The 17,581-nt window shown below is 35.3% G+C and overlaps 1 protein-coding gene across 2 annotated transcripts in view; it reads right to left on the reverse strand.

Moving 5' to 3' along the window:
• Positions 1–3,737: 3,737 nt before the first annotated feature.
• The window catches only part of LOC136043917 (oplophorus-luciferin 2-monooxygenase non-catalytic subunit-like), a 35,019-nt gene continuing 21,175 nt past the window's right edge, over positions 3,738–17,581 (reverse strand). Inside the window, exons 3-4 of one of the 2 annotated variants that reach the window (XM_065728961.1) lie at positions 12,100–12,219; positions 3,738–4,068 (exon numbers count right to left, since the gene is read on the reverse strand). In XM_065728961.1, the coding sequence (XP_065585033.1) occupies positions 3,929–4,068; positions 12,100–12,219 (260 nt within the window). In that variant the 3' untranslated portion in view covers positions 3,738–3,928. The remainder of the gene's footprint in view (positions 4,069–12,099; positions 12,220–17,581) is intronic. The other variant, XM_065728963.1, reaches the window with a different exon arrangement.

Genomic DNA, 17,581 nt, shown 5'->3' on the forward strand with positions numbered 1-17,581 from the left:
TCACCGGGAAACTTAGATAGTTTGGAAGCGATCAATTGCTATAGCATACTTCATCCTGGTTCGTCGCATTGTCCCTTTTTGACAATTGAGCTTCTCAGCATCGAACTCTTCTGACACTTTTCTTCTTACCAATTTTCTTCACATTCAAACAGTTGGTGGTAACGAACTGTAAGTATGCAGAGACACTGCTCAATAGTAACCACAGTTCGTCGGGAAAGGGTTGCTAGCTGAATAATCTGCATATTGTTTAAATATATAGTATTTATTAATGAAATACTCAGAAATTTTTCGGAGGAATTCTGTGGTAGGGAGGATTCCCCTATCGGTAGAATGTTACTTGGAAAGTTTCTGAGGGGATTTTTCAAGGGAAGACTTTGATCTGGGGGTTCAGATTTTTTGGAATATTTTAAAAAACCGTCAGAAATTAAATTAAAAAAAGCAAGTTTTTCAACTTAATTATAAGGAACAATATTAAAATTTAAAACAAATAGAAATTACTCCGTGTATGACGGGGGTTTCCCCTTCATCATCCCTCACTCTTTACGGTAAAGTTTGACCTCCTACAACAATTCTTTAAGACTAACTTCTGAAAACAGGGCGTTGAAGTTGAATGAGAATTGTAATTAAAGAACCGTAGGACTGTAGTGTAAAGAGCAATGGTTGAAAAGGGGGCAGCTCCTATCACATACAGAACAATTCCTGCTCGTTTTAAGTTTTAATGTAGTTCCTTACTTCTAGTTAATTTTTTTTTATTATTTAGTTTCTTGTTAGAATGACTAAAATGTAACGACTTAATCCCCCACAGTCCCCGGGGGAGGGACTGCAAGTTACAAACTTTGACCATTGTTTACATATAGTAGTGGTTATTATGAAGTGTACAAATATTTTCAGGGGGACTTTTTCGCGTTGGGATGGGGGTGGGTTGGAGGAAGGGGTTACGCGGGATGATCTTTTCATGAAGGAACTTATAACGAGGGAAGAGAATTTCCATGAAGGGGGCGCAGGATTTTCTAGCATTATTAAAAAAAAAAACAATGAGAAAGTAAATAAAAAAAAATATTCAACTGGAAGTAATGAGCAGCATTCAAACTTAAAACGAACATAAATTATTACGTATATAAGGGGGTTCGTCTCCTCCACAGTACCTTGCTCTTTACGCTAAAGTATTTTTAGTAATTTCAACTATTTATTCTACGGCTTTTGAGATTCGGAGGTCAGTCTTAAAGATTTGGGACAAATTCAAGCTTTAGCATAAAAATCGAGGTATCGACGAGGGGGTGAACCCCCTCATATACGTAATGAAAATACACAAATATAGAAGCTCGTTACATGAGTTAATTTGTAAGGTACGTATGTTTATTACTAACAAAAAAACGTAAAAAAATAAAAAATCTAGTTGAATTTTTGAGCAGCCGAAAATTGGAGGGCAACTAGGCCTCCTCCCCCACCGTTTTTTTATCCGTCCGATCAAAATAATGAGAAAGCCATTTAGAAAAAGCAAAATTAAAATGCAAATTTCGCTTTAATTATTCATGTAAGATGAGTCAAAATCAAAACATGCATTAATTGAAAAATTTTCAGAAATTAAATAAAAAAAAAACAAGTATTTTTTAACTGCAAGTTAGGAGCGACATTAAAACTTAAAACGAACATAATTTATTCCGTGTATGAAAGGGGCTGTCCCCTCTTCAACGCCTCGCACTTTACTCTAAAGTTTTTTTTTATTGTTTTAAAAGTAGTAATTGTGACAAAGAGTCAAAATTTAGCATAAAGAGCCAGGCGGTGAGGAGGGGACAACCCCTTTCATATACGGAATAATTATGTTCGTTTTAAGTTCTAATGTCACTCCTAACTTGCAGTTAAAAAAACTTGTTTTTTTTTTTTATTTAGTCTGAATCTAGCGCCAAAATGCGTGCTGGATATCCTATTCGACGTTGACATTAAAGGCGCAAATCTAAAGCTAAAAAAACAAAACAATATTATGATGATACCGACTGTCTGTCGACTTTTTAATACTAGCTTAAACGCTTCTATACTATGATGCCATCTTCCCTTGGGTAATCAAATCTTCTCAGCTCTAAATGAGGAGAAGGCTGAAATTTGATTTGAAGAAATAACTGCAGATTACCACTACAACTTTAGCTCAGATCTTTAACTGTTTGTTGCCTCTGGCTCAAGCGTACGTAGATTATATTTTCATATTGTGACTTATTTTTCAAGACGATTAAGTGCTAAAATCGAACAAAGTATCCCTTTCGTGCCAATTCATAGGAAATACCATGAACGGACTAAGTTTCTCATTTGTTTATTATTGTGCCTTTTTAGCCTGTGTTTCCTCTCTTATGAGTTAATTGTTAAAATGATAAAAAATAGAAATATATAAACAAACAAATACAACGTAGAAACAAACGTTATGGAAAGGCAGTGTGGTCTTCGTCGCTATTTTCGTCTAGCTTATGGAGAAATATATAAGTTTATGAAATATTATAATTGTCGAAAAACAAAAAGAGAATAATCTAATAGCTGGAAAACTATCAGAAAAAAAGCAAAAGACCACCAAATATATTGTTACCCTATCCAATGTGCGAGGAGTGAATAAGCTTCCAAAATCTTCTCCACTACCTGACGCACGCCACGCTTGGTAGAATTTTATAGCACCTGGTAGAAAGTGTTCCAATAATGGTGCAAAGACGCACGGCGTGACAAAACAAGTATCACTCTAAGATGCAACAAATGGCCGTGGGTTGTCAATTTAATATGTATATACTGATACTTATTGCTTAAAGTCCTAGTGATTTTTTATTTATTGCAGTCAAAAAAGTGAAAAGATTTAAAATGTATTTTGTTACAAGTAAATTGCAAATTATGTTGTGGTATGGAGAAGGTATAGAGGTTATCAGCCCTACTCATGCTCAATCTTTGCTCGTTTTGAGTTTGACTCGGTTATTTATTGTAATTTCTCTTCGTTTTGGATTTTATTTATTTATTGATGGTGATTTGGGGTGGTTTTATGCTTGGAAGATTGTTTGGATTTATTTCTGCTCATATTTGGTGCAATGGTGTTCTTTACTTTTCTTTGCAAAACTTGTTTAGTTGAAAAAGTTTTTCAAATTAAACAGGATCAAATCTCTCTCTAAAAAAAGAAGAAAAAATTAAGGGCTGTTTCTCATTGATGAATGGTTAAAAACTTATGGAAGTTTCTTATATGCCATGTCGATGAAAATTTCTATCTTTTGCTAAAATCTCTAAGAAGTGCCTTAAGGGGCTTCGAAGATTTGGAAAAATGAAACTTGACCTACTAATACAGCCCATATGTACCATAAACCTTGAATTGCATCAAGAAATGTCCAAATATCCGGATTGTACCAGGAAATCTAAATTGTACCTGAAACGGTACAATTGTGTCACGTTAGCCACGGTTGTCTTTGGTAAACTTCAAATTTCAGCAGTATTTCACTCCGAGAATGCGCGCTTCGAGTTCACTCTGAAGTAGAGTCTTAACGCACAGTCATTTATGGGAGAGATTTCCCCCTTTACTTTTATACGAAACTTCTATATTGTCCACAAAATTATAGTTTGGGAGTCTTGTTTCCGTTGACGAGGATTGGAATTTACTTAATAACCATTACCATGAACTGCTGAACTACATTGACTGAATTGGCCTAATTTATGGTTTAATTTTCTGGAGTTGAGCAAGTTAGGAAATTAATTTGAACTCTAGCCTAAAAAACAGGATATGGGCTACAAACACCTGACTTCTATTTATTTTCTTCTTTTTCAGTGACGCCCGATTAAAGATAAGAATAGAAAATGCGAAATTTTTCTGTTTGACTTAGAAACTTCAGTTGATACAACCTAATATACGCTGTTTCCTTTTAGAACAAACTGCAATAGAAAACTGAAATTCACATTTTTTTGCCCGAATAAATCAACAGATCTGGTCAAGGAAGCTTTCTGGAAGGGTATCTAAATCCGTCTTGCCAGCACATTTGGCTTCATATAGCGCTGACTTCAAAGAGGCGTCACTAATTAGCCATTTGACGGCGCAGAAACATTCCAACGGGTTCCCTGAAATTAAAAAAGCAATGATTGTCTTTTATCAGTTATCTTCGAATCTCTTAGTTTTCGTCCAAGTTCAAAGGGTAAATTCTTAAAAGCCTTTCTAAAAAAAAAATTCTTGAGTACCAAACGCTTAAAGTCGTCTTTCTGATACAAAATGAAGAGCAGAACACTTTCGAATGTAACATAAAGAAGTTGTTGTAAAAGAAAGAGGTTATTATAACAGAAGATTCGATAGAAGTTAGAATCTCACAGGGGAAAGCAAAGAGTGAGGCTGTAATAAAATTGAGGTGGACGAGGAAAGTTCGAAGTGTAAATTCGTAAACGTCTTTCTAAAAAGAAAAAAAAATATTCTTAAGTACCAAACGCTTAAAATCGTCTTTCTGCTAAGTTGCATAATAAAAATTGCTTGCTGTGTTGTATGAGAAAAACGACACCTCTTGACAATGAAGATCCTTTCGTCGGCCCTGAAGCTGTTACGGCCCGGCTCAAACTCTGGGTCCTGCATTCCCAGGCTGAGCTCAAGCTCACTGCGCCACCACAGGACTAAAAATAGTTCGACATTTGAAAGCAGTTGACTTTCAAATATGTGATGAGACGTATACCAACAGCGACAAACAATTACTTCTCATTCATTAGCAATTTCTAAAAATAGCATAATTGTACCATAATTCTAAATGTTTAAAATTCAATTATTTTAAATTTATGTATCCTAAGCTATGTTTTAATTCTAAGTCAGTCGGTTTTTATATTTTACCGAATTTATAATACTGGTTTTGTCATCTAATAGTGACATATTTTGAATGTGTCAATCATTTTTTGTTAAATTAATTAAAACAAAAACAACAAAGTTTTTCTGAGGAAAGTAAGGAGCGAAGTAAGAACTTCAAACGAACTAAATTACTGCTTCGCAGTTTATGCAGTATTTCTTAGAAAAAACTGGCTTATCTTAGAAAAAACTTCGAAAATAAACTGGCTCCTGAAATTCTGTTATATTTGTACAATGGTGAAAATCTAGCACTTTGCTCAAAACTGAGCTTTCTTGAGTTTTTTAGAGTTAAATTCTGAGTTTTTTACGTTAAATTAAAGTTAAATTTGAGTTTTTGTAGTAAAATTCATTGATGCCACAGCCAGTAAAAGACTATTGAGATCTTTTTGACATATTCTTTTTTTGTGCTGACCACTTAAGATTTTTCTGCTTTTAGTCCTCTTTACTGTATCAGTTTCGTGGCTTTTTCAAAATTCCTCTAATTTTTTTCAAAATAACATTTTACTATTCAGATTAATCGAATAAATGTTATTTGTGAACTAGATACAAATGTAATTTTTTTTTGTCACTAGCCTGAAAAACGTATTTTAAAACTTTTCGTTATTATGGGCCGGGATTCGCTCTTTCCTAGATTCGCTCTTTCCTAGCTAATTCAGTATTGAACTAGCTCTCATAGGGATTGCACCTGTTTGAACTTTGGAATTGTTTGAAGTTGATTCCTAAGCCATGAATTAATTCAATCACTACAGAAATTGTGCAATCTGATGCTTGAATTTATTACACAATCAGATTTTTGGCGTTTTAAATTGAGAAAATTAGATACGATAGCCAAGTGTGGTGTTTAGACAAAATTGGATATAATTCGCCTGGATGTTAATCACACTGTTTAGCGTCGAGAAGCATTAGCAGTTGGGCCGACCTCGCACAGTTTGGACTAATTGTTCACTTGGATACATTAGTGAGGCTCGGCCCTCACTGAAAGATAAGTTTCTTTCACTTTTTAATCTTTCATTTATAAGGCATGAATCCTGCGAACTTTAAAATCGGTGGTTTATTCCTAGCCAAATTTGTGGGCTATCCCCTCTGGCCAGTTCGAATCCTAGAGGTAATGACGACGAATACCGGAGACTGCAAATTTGTTGTTTTTTGCTACGGCAAAAAACACGATCGTCAGCTTGTATCAGTCGCTAGTCTTCTTAGTTTTAATGATAATGAAAAAGAAGCATCAACAAAGGAAACTAAGGGTGTAAATCATGCGTTTGACGAGCAAAAAAATCATCCTGATGTTTACCGGCAGTTTCTAAATAAAGAGCAATATTCGGTAACGGATAGCCAGCTTTCGAATCCCACCGCTAATCTCCGTAGCCTAGTGGCCGCTACAGAGAATGAACTTGCGGCTACAAAGCAAAATTTAGCTGAAGAAATTAAGAAAAAAATTGATGAAAAGGTTAGAGATTTGACCCCCTCAAACTACAGCTAATATTCATGCTAAATTTCCGGTTGAAACGATGGTTTCTGAAATTTATGATGCAGTACACATTGAGTTTCAGCCCAAATTTGAATTAATCGAAAAACATCTGAAAACCTGCATGCATATGATTGAATTACTACAAAACCGTATTAATCAGCTTGAGCTGAAATTAGATGACATAGAGTGGGAAGGGAGAAATGATTCCCTGCTATTCAACGGTGTCAAACAGAATTCTTCACAAAGTGTTGGTGATGCCATAAAACACGTATTGTTTGTAAAGATGGGCCTAACTAATGTTGCGGTTTCAGACATAGTTAGTGTTAAGCGATTTAGTGTTGGTTCAAATATTGCTCAAAGACCAGATAAAGTTGTCCCTGTCCTCATTCAGTTCCGATCAAAAGAAATATCCCGCCATGTATTTAAAGTAAATAAGCAGCATGTTGGCTCGGGATTGTTTGTTGCCAAGAATCTTACTAAACGAAAGCGTGATCTTCTGAGCGCTTCAAGAGATAAGTTAGGAATTCGCCGTGTCTAGTCCGATCAAGGCCATATTTTTGTGCGAGAAACCGATACTGCTCCGATTAGTTGGATCTGGTCTATTGACGACCTTATATAGTATTTTTGATTTATGCGTTTTAAAATTGTTTTTCTTTCATTCTTCTTTATTTTTTTCTATTATTCTTTTTTAATGGTATTCCGTTTCGCATTTTTTACGCATATTTATGTTTAATTTATTATTTAGATTCATTATCATCATTTCGTATCCCCATGATTTATCTGTCTTCCCTGTTTACTCTTCTTCCTCATTTTTTTTGTAATTTTTTTCTTGTTTATACTGAAGTGTTACTTTTTGTTCTTTGTTATGTGAAAAATGGTAACGTCTGATCAAGATCGTTTTAGTCTTCAGGATTATTTATTGAGAGGTACTCCTGGTGATGATGGTATAACGAGTGTTGAGCTAAAGCCTATGAGGGAGAGTGATTATATTCGGCTACCGTATAATAAAGATATAAATAAAAGGAGTCTGCGACTATGTTCTTGGAATGTCCTCGTAACTACGAGTTACCTAGATATTTTAGAATTAATTGATCAATTTTCTTCTTCTTTTGATATCATAGGATTATGTGAAACATTTCTTAGCTAAAACCAGTCGATCTCTCTGTATTCATTTCCAGGTTATGATCTTCGTACCAAGAACCAAGTATTGATGGGTCGTGGGGGTGTTGGTTTCCTTGTAAAGAATGGGTTGAATGATCAGGAAAGGGATGATCTTAGTATAGGCATGGAAGGCAAGGTTGAAGTTTTTTCAATTGAAATTGAATATGAAGGAAAAAAGAATATAATTAGTATGGTATATAAGCCACCCAGTGCTCACTTGGATGATTTCGTGGGAGGAATGAGTCAGCTGATATCGAAAGTACCGTCTGGAGCAAGTCATATTGTTATGGGTGATTTTAACTTTAACCTGTTTGATTTATCTAGTCATAATGTTGATTTTTAAAATTTTATGATACCGAACGATCTATACCCGCTTGTGAGTGTACCTACGATAATTACTGGACAGAGTTCAACCCTAATTGATAACAGTTTCGTTCGTTCTGCTAATTTGAAGCTTTGTTACGCTGATGTTGTGACTTTTCCTGGTTCTGACCATTTTCCTTTGGTTGGTGTTTTGAAGTGTCAGTAAGGTAGACCCAATAAAAAGAAAATAAAGACGAGGTTGATGAAAAAAGGGAATCTTCAGAAGTTTGTGGAGGAAGTTAGTGTGATCGATTGGACATTTTCTGAAGAAGAATCCCCTACGAGAGCACTTGATAATCTAATGACTATTATTTTACCTATTTATGATACTGCGTGTCCCATTAAGGTAATGAAAGTGAAGAAACAAGAATCCCGTAAGCCATGGATAACAAGTGAAATACTGGAAGAGAGAAAGCGAAGGATTGAGTTTTATCAAGGATATCTACAAGATAAAAGTGATGCTTCGTTTAAATTGTTTAAAAAGCAACGCAATTTAGTGAATAAATTACGTCGCAAAGCTATGGCTGAACATTATGATATAAAGTTTTCAAATAGTAAAGGAAATAGGAAAGAAACCTAGAACTGATTAAAGAAGTGATTGGGGGGAATGCTGATACTGGGGGGGATGAATTACCACTTGAGGGCTTCGCCCGTGAAGATAAGAGTGGAATTGTAAATAAGTTTGGTATTTTTTCTCTAATATTGGTTTTGAAGTGCAAAATAGTATAAAAAATAGACGTCAACAGGTTCAAGAACATATCATATGTGATAATAGAGGTGAGAGTTTTGAATTAGCGTTTGATCTGTGTACACATGATGAACTACTTAAAATAGTTAAATCTCTTAAATCAAATTCTGCTGGAGTTAATGCTTTATCTCTTCGAGCGTTTAAAGCAATAATGCATGATATACTACCGTGACTACTCTTCATAATTAATCTGTCACTTGAAAAGGGCAGTTTTCCTGATCAGCTAAAAGTTGCGAAAGTGATACCACTTCATAAAGGTGGCCCTAAAAAGGAAATTGAGAATTGGAGACCGATTTCTGTTCTTCCATTGTTTTCTAAACTACTAGAAAAAGTGGTTCGTAATCGTCTATATAGCTTCCTACAGGCTAATAGTTTACTGAGTGAGACCCAATTCGGATTTCGCAAAGGGCACTCGACGACGAATGCTCTGCGACATCTTATGGAGTCAGTGAATAGTGGTACAGACAGAGGTGAAACATCATTGTCTATATTTATTGATATTCGCAAAGCACCCGATACAGTTGATTTTCAAACGCTACTAAGTCGGATAGAGTCGTTAGGTGTACACGGAAAGTGCCTGAAATGGTTTGAAAACTTTCTTACAGGAAGATCTCTCAAAGTAGTCTTGAGTGATGTGAACTCAGCAGCATTTCCAGTGATGTATGGAGTACTACAAGGTTCAGTGTTGGGTCCGCTTCTTTACCTTATCTATGGTGATCTCATGCGTTTTTACCTGAAAAATGTGTGTCTTACCTCGTTTGCTGATGATACCGTTTTAACTGTGTTTGCCTTATCTGTGGAGGAGCTAGTGAGAAAAGCCAATCTTGCACTGGAAAGGCTAGAGGTCTTTACCTCATTATGTCTACTGTCCGTAAATGTACGCAAGACATTTTTAATGAGGTTTTTTGCAGAGTTGGTACACCGCTAGATGTGCATGGACTCGTAACTTTATGTGGTAAACTAGTTCAGCAAGTTGATCATCTCCGCTATCTTGGTTTTTATCTGGATTGCCACCTGTCATGGAGATGTCACAGTGACGCTATTTCATCAAAAATCGCCCGTGGGGTTGGCATACTCCGGCGTCTGCAGCACTTTCTGGCACAGAGGATACTTCTAACTATATATTATTCGTTGGTTTATCCATATATCTCCTACGGCTGCCTCCTATGTAGCAGCAACTTCTTATCCAACTATAGAAGAGTGCCAATTCTACAAAATAAAGCTGTTAGAACAATAGGTAGATATCTCCAGGATGTGCATGACACCTGTGCTTGCTTTACGTCACTGAAGCTCCTTAATGTTGGTCAGATAAGATATTACCAGGCTGCTGTATTTGTGTTTCGATGTAGGAATGGCCTAGCCCCGGATGTCTTTAAGAGTTGTTACCAAACAAATAGTGATCTGCATAATTATGAAACAAGGCATAGCAGTGATATAGTTGTGGATTTACGTCATGGTACCCGGTCTTCATTCTCAATGAAACTCCTGGGGTCCAAGTGTATGGAATGGACTACCAGTGAGTATCAGTGCGGCGGAATACGTACTTCAGTTTAAAAATAAATTAAAAGGTTATTTTATGCGGGATAACTGTTGAATTTTTTTATGGATGGCAGGGTGATTAGGAGAGAAGAGGTGGGTTCGGGAGGTAATGGTGGGTCTAGGGAGGTAAGGGTGGGCTAGGGAGGTAAGGGTTGGCAGGGGTTAAGGTGGGGTTGGGAAGAATGAAAGGGGGCAGGGAGAGTATGTGCATTAATGAGTAAGAGAGATTGGATTTGTTATTACAGGTAAGAAGGTATGTGGACTTTAGCGCGAATACAAACCCTCATTGGTTTTCCCCAGCGCGAGAGTGTTGTATTTTTTTTTATTTATTTGTAAATGTTGAAATAAAAAACTTGAACTTGGATCATAATTTGTGTACCAATGATTAAATTACTCGCCCTTGTTTGTATTTAGAAAGTGTTGTCATTCGATTTTCACTTCATTTCAATTGTCTCCCCGGCGCTTGGCTTAGTTCTCGTAAAAAGCATTGAATAGCTGATATTTAATAGAATGTTTCTTCTAAAGTTTCTTCTAAAAATTTCTAAAAATCTTCTAAAAATGTTTCTTCTAAAAATTTAGCTACCGCTAACTTGAACAATGAGATCAGATCTGTCATAAAGTTTTCTCATAGGCAGAAGAATTCTGCGAAACATTCTGATTGACTTAGATTAGCATTAAATCTCAATATTAGTAAAATACCATTGTGAATGGTGCATAAAAGCTTGTCATTCGATTTTCACTTCATTTCAATTGTTTCCCCGGCGCTTTGCTTAGTTCTCGTAAAAAGCATTGAATAGCTGATATTTAATAGAATGTTTCTTCTAAAGTTTCTTCTAAAAATTTCTAAAAATCTTCTAAAAATGTTTCTTCTAAAAATTTAGCTACCGCTAACTTGAACAATGAGATCTGTCAAAGAATTTTCTCATTGGCTGAAGAATTCTGTGAAACATTCTGATTGGCTTAGATTAGCATTTAAATCTCGGTATTGGTAAAATACCATTGTGAATGGGGCGTAAAATCTGAATAAAAAGACGTGAGCTCAATGAAGTAATAGTTTTCGCAATTATGAACTATTGCTCTAATACGATTAATTGTGGTTTTATCTTCACGAAAATTAAGGAGATGGTAACATCTAAGTTAGTTTTAAAATAGCGGAGGATTTACTGTCTTCGGATTTTTAGTCAATCACATTATTCCATAAATGTATGCTAGAATGGGAGACCAAATTAAATTTGCCTTTTTTTACCCGTTGGTGTGTTTACTTGTCGTTACTATGCCAAATTCTGAGCCAGTAGAATTAACACAAAACCAAATCGGCTGTTTCCATGTTTTGTAGAAAATTTTAAGTAAGTATAGAGAAAACAAAAATTGATTCATAATATTTTAAAAGTGAATTCTCTGTTTCTCTGTGGGACTACTTTTCGCCACCGTTTCTCAGCTGACCGGATCGACCCAGCTCAGACACATAATTAGAATTATTTTTCTTTTTTTATAGAGTTGGAAAACATATTATTTGTTAGGAGGAGAAAAGCAGCAGTAATAGTTTTTTTCATATAGCTTTCAGAAGATATTGAACATACAATTTATCTGTTTCCCAGTCCGTATCTCTTACTCTGAAATGAATGAAATTACTCTTAAAATGAATAGGCTGTAACTATAGACTATTGTAATAGGATATGCCAAGTTGTAAAGCTGGGAGAACAGAAATGACAAGGGCCTAAAAACACCTCTTCGGTGGCAGGTCAATCTTGGGTCTTAGGTCGATTTTGGAAACTTCTGTGCATCTCGATCAGTAGCTTCCTGTGTGAACAAAAGCCTGTTCCACCAGCTTCTATCATGAAATCATTCGAGAAAAAAAAATGCCTAAATAAAAAACAAGCAAACAGAATCGGTAAATATTTTTGTACCCGCCTCATCAAGCTGACGAGGAAATAAAAAAGCAAAAGGATAACAATCCATTATCAAGAGTCACAGAGAAAGAATGTGTCTTACCCTGGAATATAATTTTCCCGGAGTTCTTCCCAATATTCTCAATCATGTTCCGAAAAGCCTTCTCATCAATAGTTCTTAGCTTGTTGTCCTTGAAAGAAGCCAAAATAATTGAGTCAGTTCCTAAAATGAATAGGCTGTAAAATTTTGAGTACCTTATGAATTATCTCTAAAAGTAACACTTGCGCTTTTAAACCTTTCGCTCCCTCATGCTCGGGCCACGTTATAGTAACAGTTGTAGATAAAAATTGAAATTACAGACGACTACAGCACCAATAACGTATCCCGCACGTAATTTATCAGGTAGAACAAAATTCAACCGCTAGATGTGTTTATATATTAATAACTCTGTGATTCAATGTTCAAGTTTAAAATTCAAAATTGACTAATCAGAGTGAGGATTTGAGGTATAGTTTCTTGAAATTAGAATGATTGAGTCTATCTGTAAGATGAATTTGGGGAAATATACAAAGATAAACTATTTTTGGGCAATTTTTGGGAACGATCCACTTTTTTGACATTTCAGATTCTCCCTTCTGTAGTTGTAGTGTAGTTCTGTAGTGTAGTTGGCAATTTTTGGGAACGATCCTTTTTTTTGACATTTCAGATTCTCCCTTTGTAGTTGTAGAAGTTCAAATGAAATAAATTTTTATACTGTCCTGCTTTGACGCACATTTTTGGAATGTTTTATGAAAACGTATTGACTGATCAGGTGACGTTAAATCAAGGAAGGAGATTTATTATTTTTAAACCTTAGATGATGGGACGTGGGCATCACATTCGTTAAATTAGCATTTCGATTGCTTTTTGCTCGATGACTGCGCTGTTTTGTTTTCTGTATTCTATTACATTTTTACCATGCCATTTAGTTAGAAAAATGACTTAAAAATGTTTTTGATTGATTGCTTGGAGGCGATGTCATGAACCACGTGCCTATACAATTGACAATCAAGTTAAATTGTCAAGCGTCTTTTTAAATGTTTAAATTTTTTTCACGTGTTTTATAAAAAAATGTGTTATATAATGACGTGTTATATAATATAAAAAAAAATTTCATGTGTTTTTTTTATATTTACAGCAGGTGCTCATCTTAAGTAAAATTTATTGTACTTATCTGTTAAACGAGACACACTAAAAAATTATGCTGTGTAAGATCTGACAAAAACCGGTTTGACTCTCCGGGATGGGTTATGATTTGCTTATTTTGATTAAGAAAAACTAAGATGTATGTATTTTTAATTTAATATTTAATATATAGAGGTATTTAAGGGGTTAGGATAGGTTAGTTCATATTATATAAGGCTTGGTATTTAACATAATGTGTTTTGCGTAGCCTGCTTTCCATAATTTTTTGTCGTGGCTTCCATAATTTTGTTTCTGTAGAATTATATTATCGTTATGTTTTGGTATATTTCATTAGGATTAACGTAATTTCACTTCTTGGGCGTGTTTCGTTTAACAGACAAGTACCAACTTTATTAAGACTATTCTATGTATTTGTGGTGTCATTCACCTGAATAACGCTGGAAAAATTTTTACTATGGAAGAAGTATTACGATTAAAACTTCTTCTGATAGAAGATTTGAATCCCTGACCATTCCGTCTTCATGTCCGAAGCAATATCCACTAAAATAAGGAGTTTTTTATTCAAAATTGATGGTTAGTAAATATACAAATATTAAAGTAACGAAATATAACGAATAGGTAACGAATATAGGTGGTAACAAAAATTAGGAGTTTCATCAAGTTTAGTTTTACCCATGATTAAATAAAAAAAAAACAAGTTTTTTTAACAGAAAGTAAGGAGCGACATTAAAACTTAAAACGAACAGAAATTACTTCGTATATGAAAGAGGTTGCTTCCTCATCAACGCCCCGCTCTTTACGCTAAAGTTTGACTCTGTCTATCAATTCTTCTTTTTAAAACAGTAAAAAACTTTAGCGTAAAGAGCGGGGCGTTGATGAGGAAGCAACCTCTTTCATATACGAAGTAATTTCTGTTCGTTTTAAGTTTTAATGTCGCTCCTTACTTTCAGTTAAAAAAACTTGTTTTTTTTTTATTTAATTTCTGAACGTTTTTGAATCAATGCATGTTTTGATTTTGGCTCTCCGCAGAGGAATAATTAAAACGAAATTTGCATTTTTTTTTTTTTTTGGCTAAATGGCTTTCTCATAATTTTGATCGAATGATTTTGAGAAAAAAAGAGCGGGGGAGGAAGCCTAGTTGCCCTCCGATTTTTTGGTTAATTAAAAAGGCAACTAGAACTTTTAATTTTTTACGAATATTTTTATTAGTAAGAGATTTACGTAACTTATAAATTAGCTTACGTAAAGAACTTTTGTATTCTCATATTTTTATTACATATATGAGGGGGTTCGCCCCCTTGTCAGATCCTCGCTCTTTACAATAAAAGCTTAAATTTTGTCCCAATTCATTAAGAATGACCCCAGAATCACAAAAGCCGTAGAATAAATAGTTGAAATTACTAAAAATACTTTAACGTAAAGAGCGAGGTATTAGGAGGAGGTGAGCCCCTCAAATGGGTAATAATTTCTGTTTGTTTTAAGTTTTAATGCTGTTCCTTACTTCCAGGTGAAAGTACTTTTTCATATTTATTTTTTCATTGTGTTTTTAAATAATGCTAGTAAATCCTGCGCTCCCTTCATGGAGATTTTCATCCCCCATGACAAATTATCGATGGAAAGTTCCCCCAGCATATCCCCTTCTTCTCAACCCCTCCCCCAACCAAAAAAATCCTCCTGAAAACGCCTGTACACTTCCCAATAACCATTACTATATGTAAGCATTGGTCAAAGTTTGTAACTTGTTGCCCCTCCCATGGGGACTGTGGGGGAGTAAGTCGTCCCTAAAGACATAGTTATAAGGTTTTTCGACTACGCTGAATAAAATGGCTATCTCAGAATTTTGATCCGTTGACTTTGGTAAAATAATTAGCGTGGGAGGGGGTCTAGGTGCCCTCCAATTTTTTCGGTCACTTAAAAAGGGCACTAGAACTTTTCATTTCCGTTAGAATGAGCCCTCTTGCAACATTCTAGGACAACTGGGTCGATACGATCACCCCTGGGAAAAAGAAAAAAAAAAAAACAAAAAAACAAAAAAACAAAAAAACAAATAAACACGCATCCGTGATCTGCCTTCTGGCAAAAAATACAAAATTCCACATTTTTGTAGATAGGAGCTTGAAACTTCTACAGTAGGGTTCTCTGATACGCTGAATCTGATGGTGTGATTTTCGTTAAGATTCTATGACTTCTAGGGGGCGTTTCCCCCTATTTTCTAAAATAACGCAAATTTTCTCAGGCTCGTAACTTTTGATGGGTAAGACTAAACTTGATGAAACTTATATATTTAAAATCAGCATTAAAATGCGATTCTTTTGATGTAGGTATTGGTATCAAAATTCCATTTTTTAGAGTTTTGGTTACTATTGAGCCGGGTCGCTCCTTACTACAGTTCGTTACCACGAACTGTTTGAAAAGTTGCGACCCTGGAAAAAATACTTTATTTTCGAAAAAATGGGGGATACACCACCCCCCTAAAAAAGTGATAGAATCTTAATGAAAATCACAGCATCAGATTCAGCGTACCAGAAAACCCTGATTTAAAGTTTACAAGCTCCTAACTGCAAAAATGTGGAATTTTGTATTTTTTGCCAGAAGAAAGATAACGGATGCGTGTTTATTTGTTTTTTTTTTTTTTTGTTTATTCGTTTTTCCCAGGGATGATTGCATCGATCGAGTGATCCTAGAATATTGCAAACGGGCTCATTCGAACGGAAAGTAAGAGTTCTAGTGTTCTTGTTAAGTGACCAAAAAAATTGAAGGGCATCTGGGCCCCCTCCTTTGTTTGGTATAGACGAAAATATAATAACTATGTCTATGAGGATGGCTTAATCCCCCACAGTCCGCAGGGAATGGGCTGCAAGCACTAAACTTTGCCCATTGTTTACATATAGTATTGGTTATTGTGAAGTATAGGCCTACAGACGCTTTCAGGAGGAATTTTTCTGGTGGAGGGGGTTTCATGGGAGGATCTTTCAATGGAGGATATTTTCATGGAGAAGAAACATTTCTTTGAAGGGGCGCCAGATTTCAAGGCACTATTTAAAACGATCAGAAATTAAATAAAAAAACCAACAATTTTTTTCAACTGAAAATAAGGAGCAGCATTAAAACTTAAAACAAACAGAAATTACTACGCATATAAGGTGGTTCACCCCCTAGTCAATACCCCGCTCTTTACGCTAAAGTTTTTTTTAGTAATTTCAAAAGAGCTCTCTATTCTAATTAAATTGCCTTTGTGATTCAGGGGTCAATCTTAAAGAATTGGAACAAAGTTCGAACTTTAGCGTAAAGAGCGAGGTATTGACCAGGGGGCGAACCCCGTCATATACATAATAATTTTTGTTCCTTTTTAGTCTTAATGCTACTCCTTACTTTCAGTTGAGAAAGCATGTTTTTATTATTTAATGTAAACAAACAGTTCGTAGTAACGAACTGTAGTAAGAAGCGACCTGGCTCAATAGTAATCAAAACTATAAAAAATAGAATGTTGATACCAATAGTTACATCACAAGATTGCATTTTAATCCTGATTTTAAATATGTAAGTTTCATCAAGATCAGTTATACCCATCAAAAGTTACGAGCCTGAGAAAATTTGCCTCATTTTAGAAAATAGGGAGAAACACCCCCTAAAAGTCATACAATCTTAACAAAAATCACACCATCAGATTCAGCGTACCAGAGAACCTATTGTAGAAGTTTCAAGCTCCTATCTACAAAAATGTGGAATTTCGATTTTTTGCCAGAAGATAGATCACGGATGCGGGTTTATTTGTTTTTTTGTTTGTTTGTTTGTTTTTTTTCCCCAGGGATGATCGTATCGACCAGTGGTCCTAGAATGTCGTGAAAGGGCTCATTCTAACGGAAATTAAAACTTCTAGCGCCCTTTTTAAGTGACCCAAAAATTTGAGGGCACCTAGGACCCCTCCCATGCTCATTTTCCCCAAAAGTCACCGGATCAAAATTCTGAGATTGCCATTTTATTCACCATAGTCGAAAAACCTAATAACTATGTCTTTGGGGACAACTTACTCCCCCGCAGTCCCCGTGGGAGGGGCTTCAAGTTGCAAACTTTGACCTGTGTTTAAATATAGCAATGGTTACTAGGAAGTGTACAGACGTTTTCAGGGGGATTTTTTTTGGTTTAGGGGGGAGAGTTGAGGGGGAGGGGGGCTACTTGGGAGAAGATTTCTATGGAGAAACTTCTCATGGGGAAAGAGAATTTCAATGAAGGGGTGCAGGATTTTCTAGCATTATTTGAAAAAACAATGAAAAAATAAATGTGAAAAGTTTTTGTACTGAAAGTATGGATTAGCATTAAAACTTAAAACGAACAAAAATTATTACACATATGAGGGGTTTCCCTCCTTGTTATACCTCACTCTTTACGCTAAAGTATT

The sequence above is a fragment of the Artemia franciscana genome, chromosome 2 (genome assembly GCF_032884065.1).
Source record: "Artemia franciscana chromosome 2, ASM3288406v1, whole genome shotgun sequence".
NCBI lineage: Eukaryota > Metazoa > Arthropoda > Branchiopoda > Anostraca > Artemiidae > Artemia > Artemia franciscana.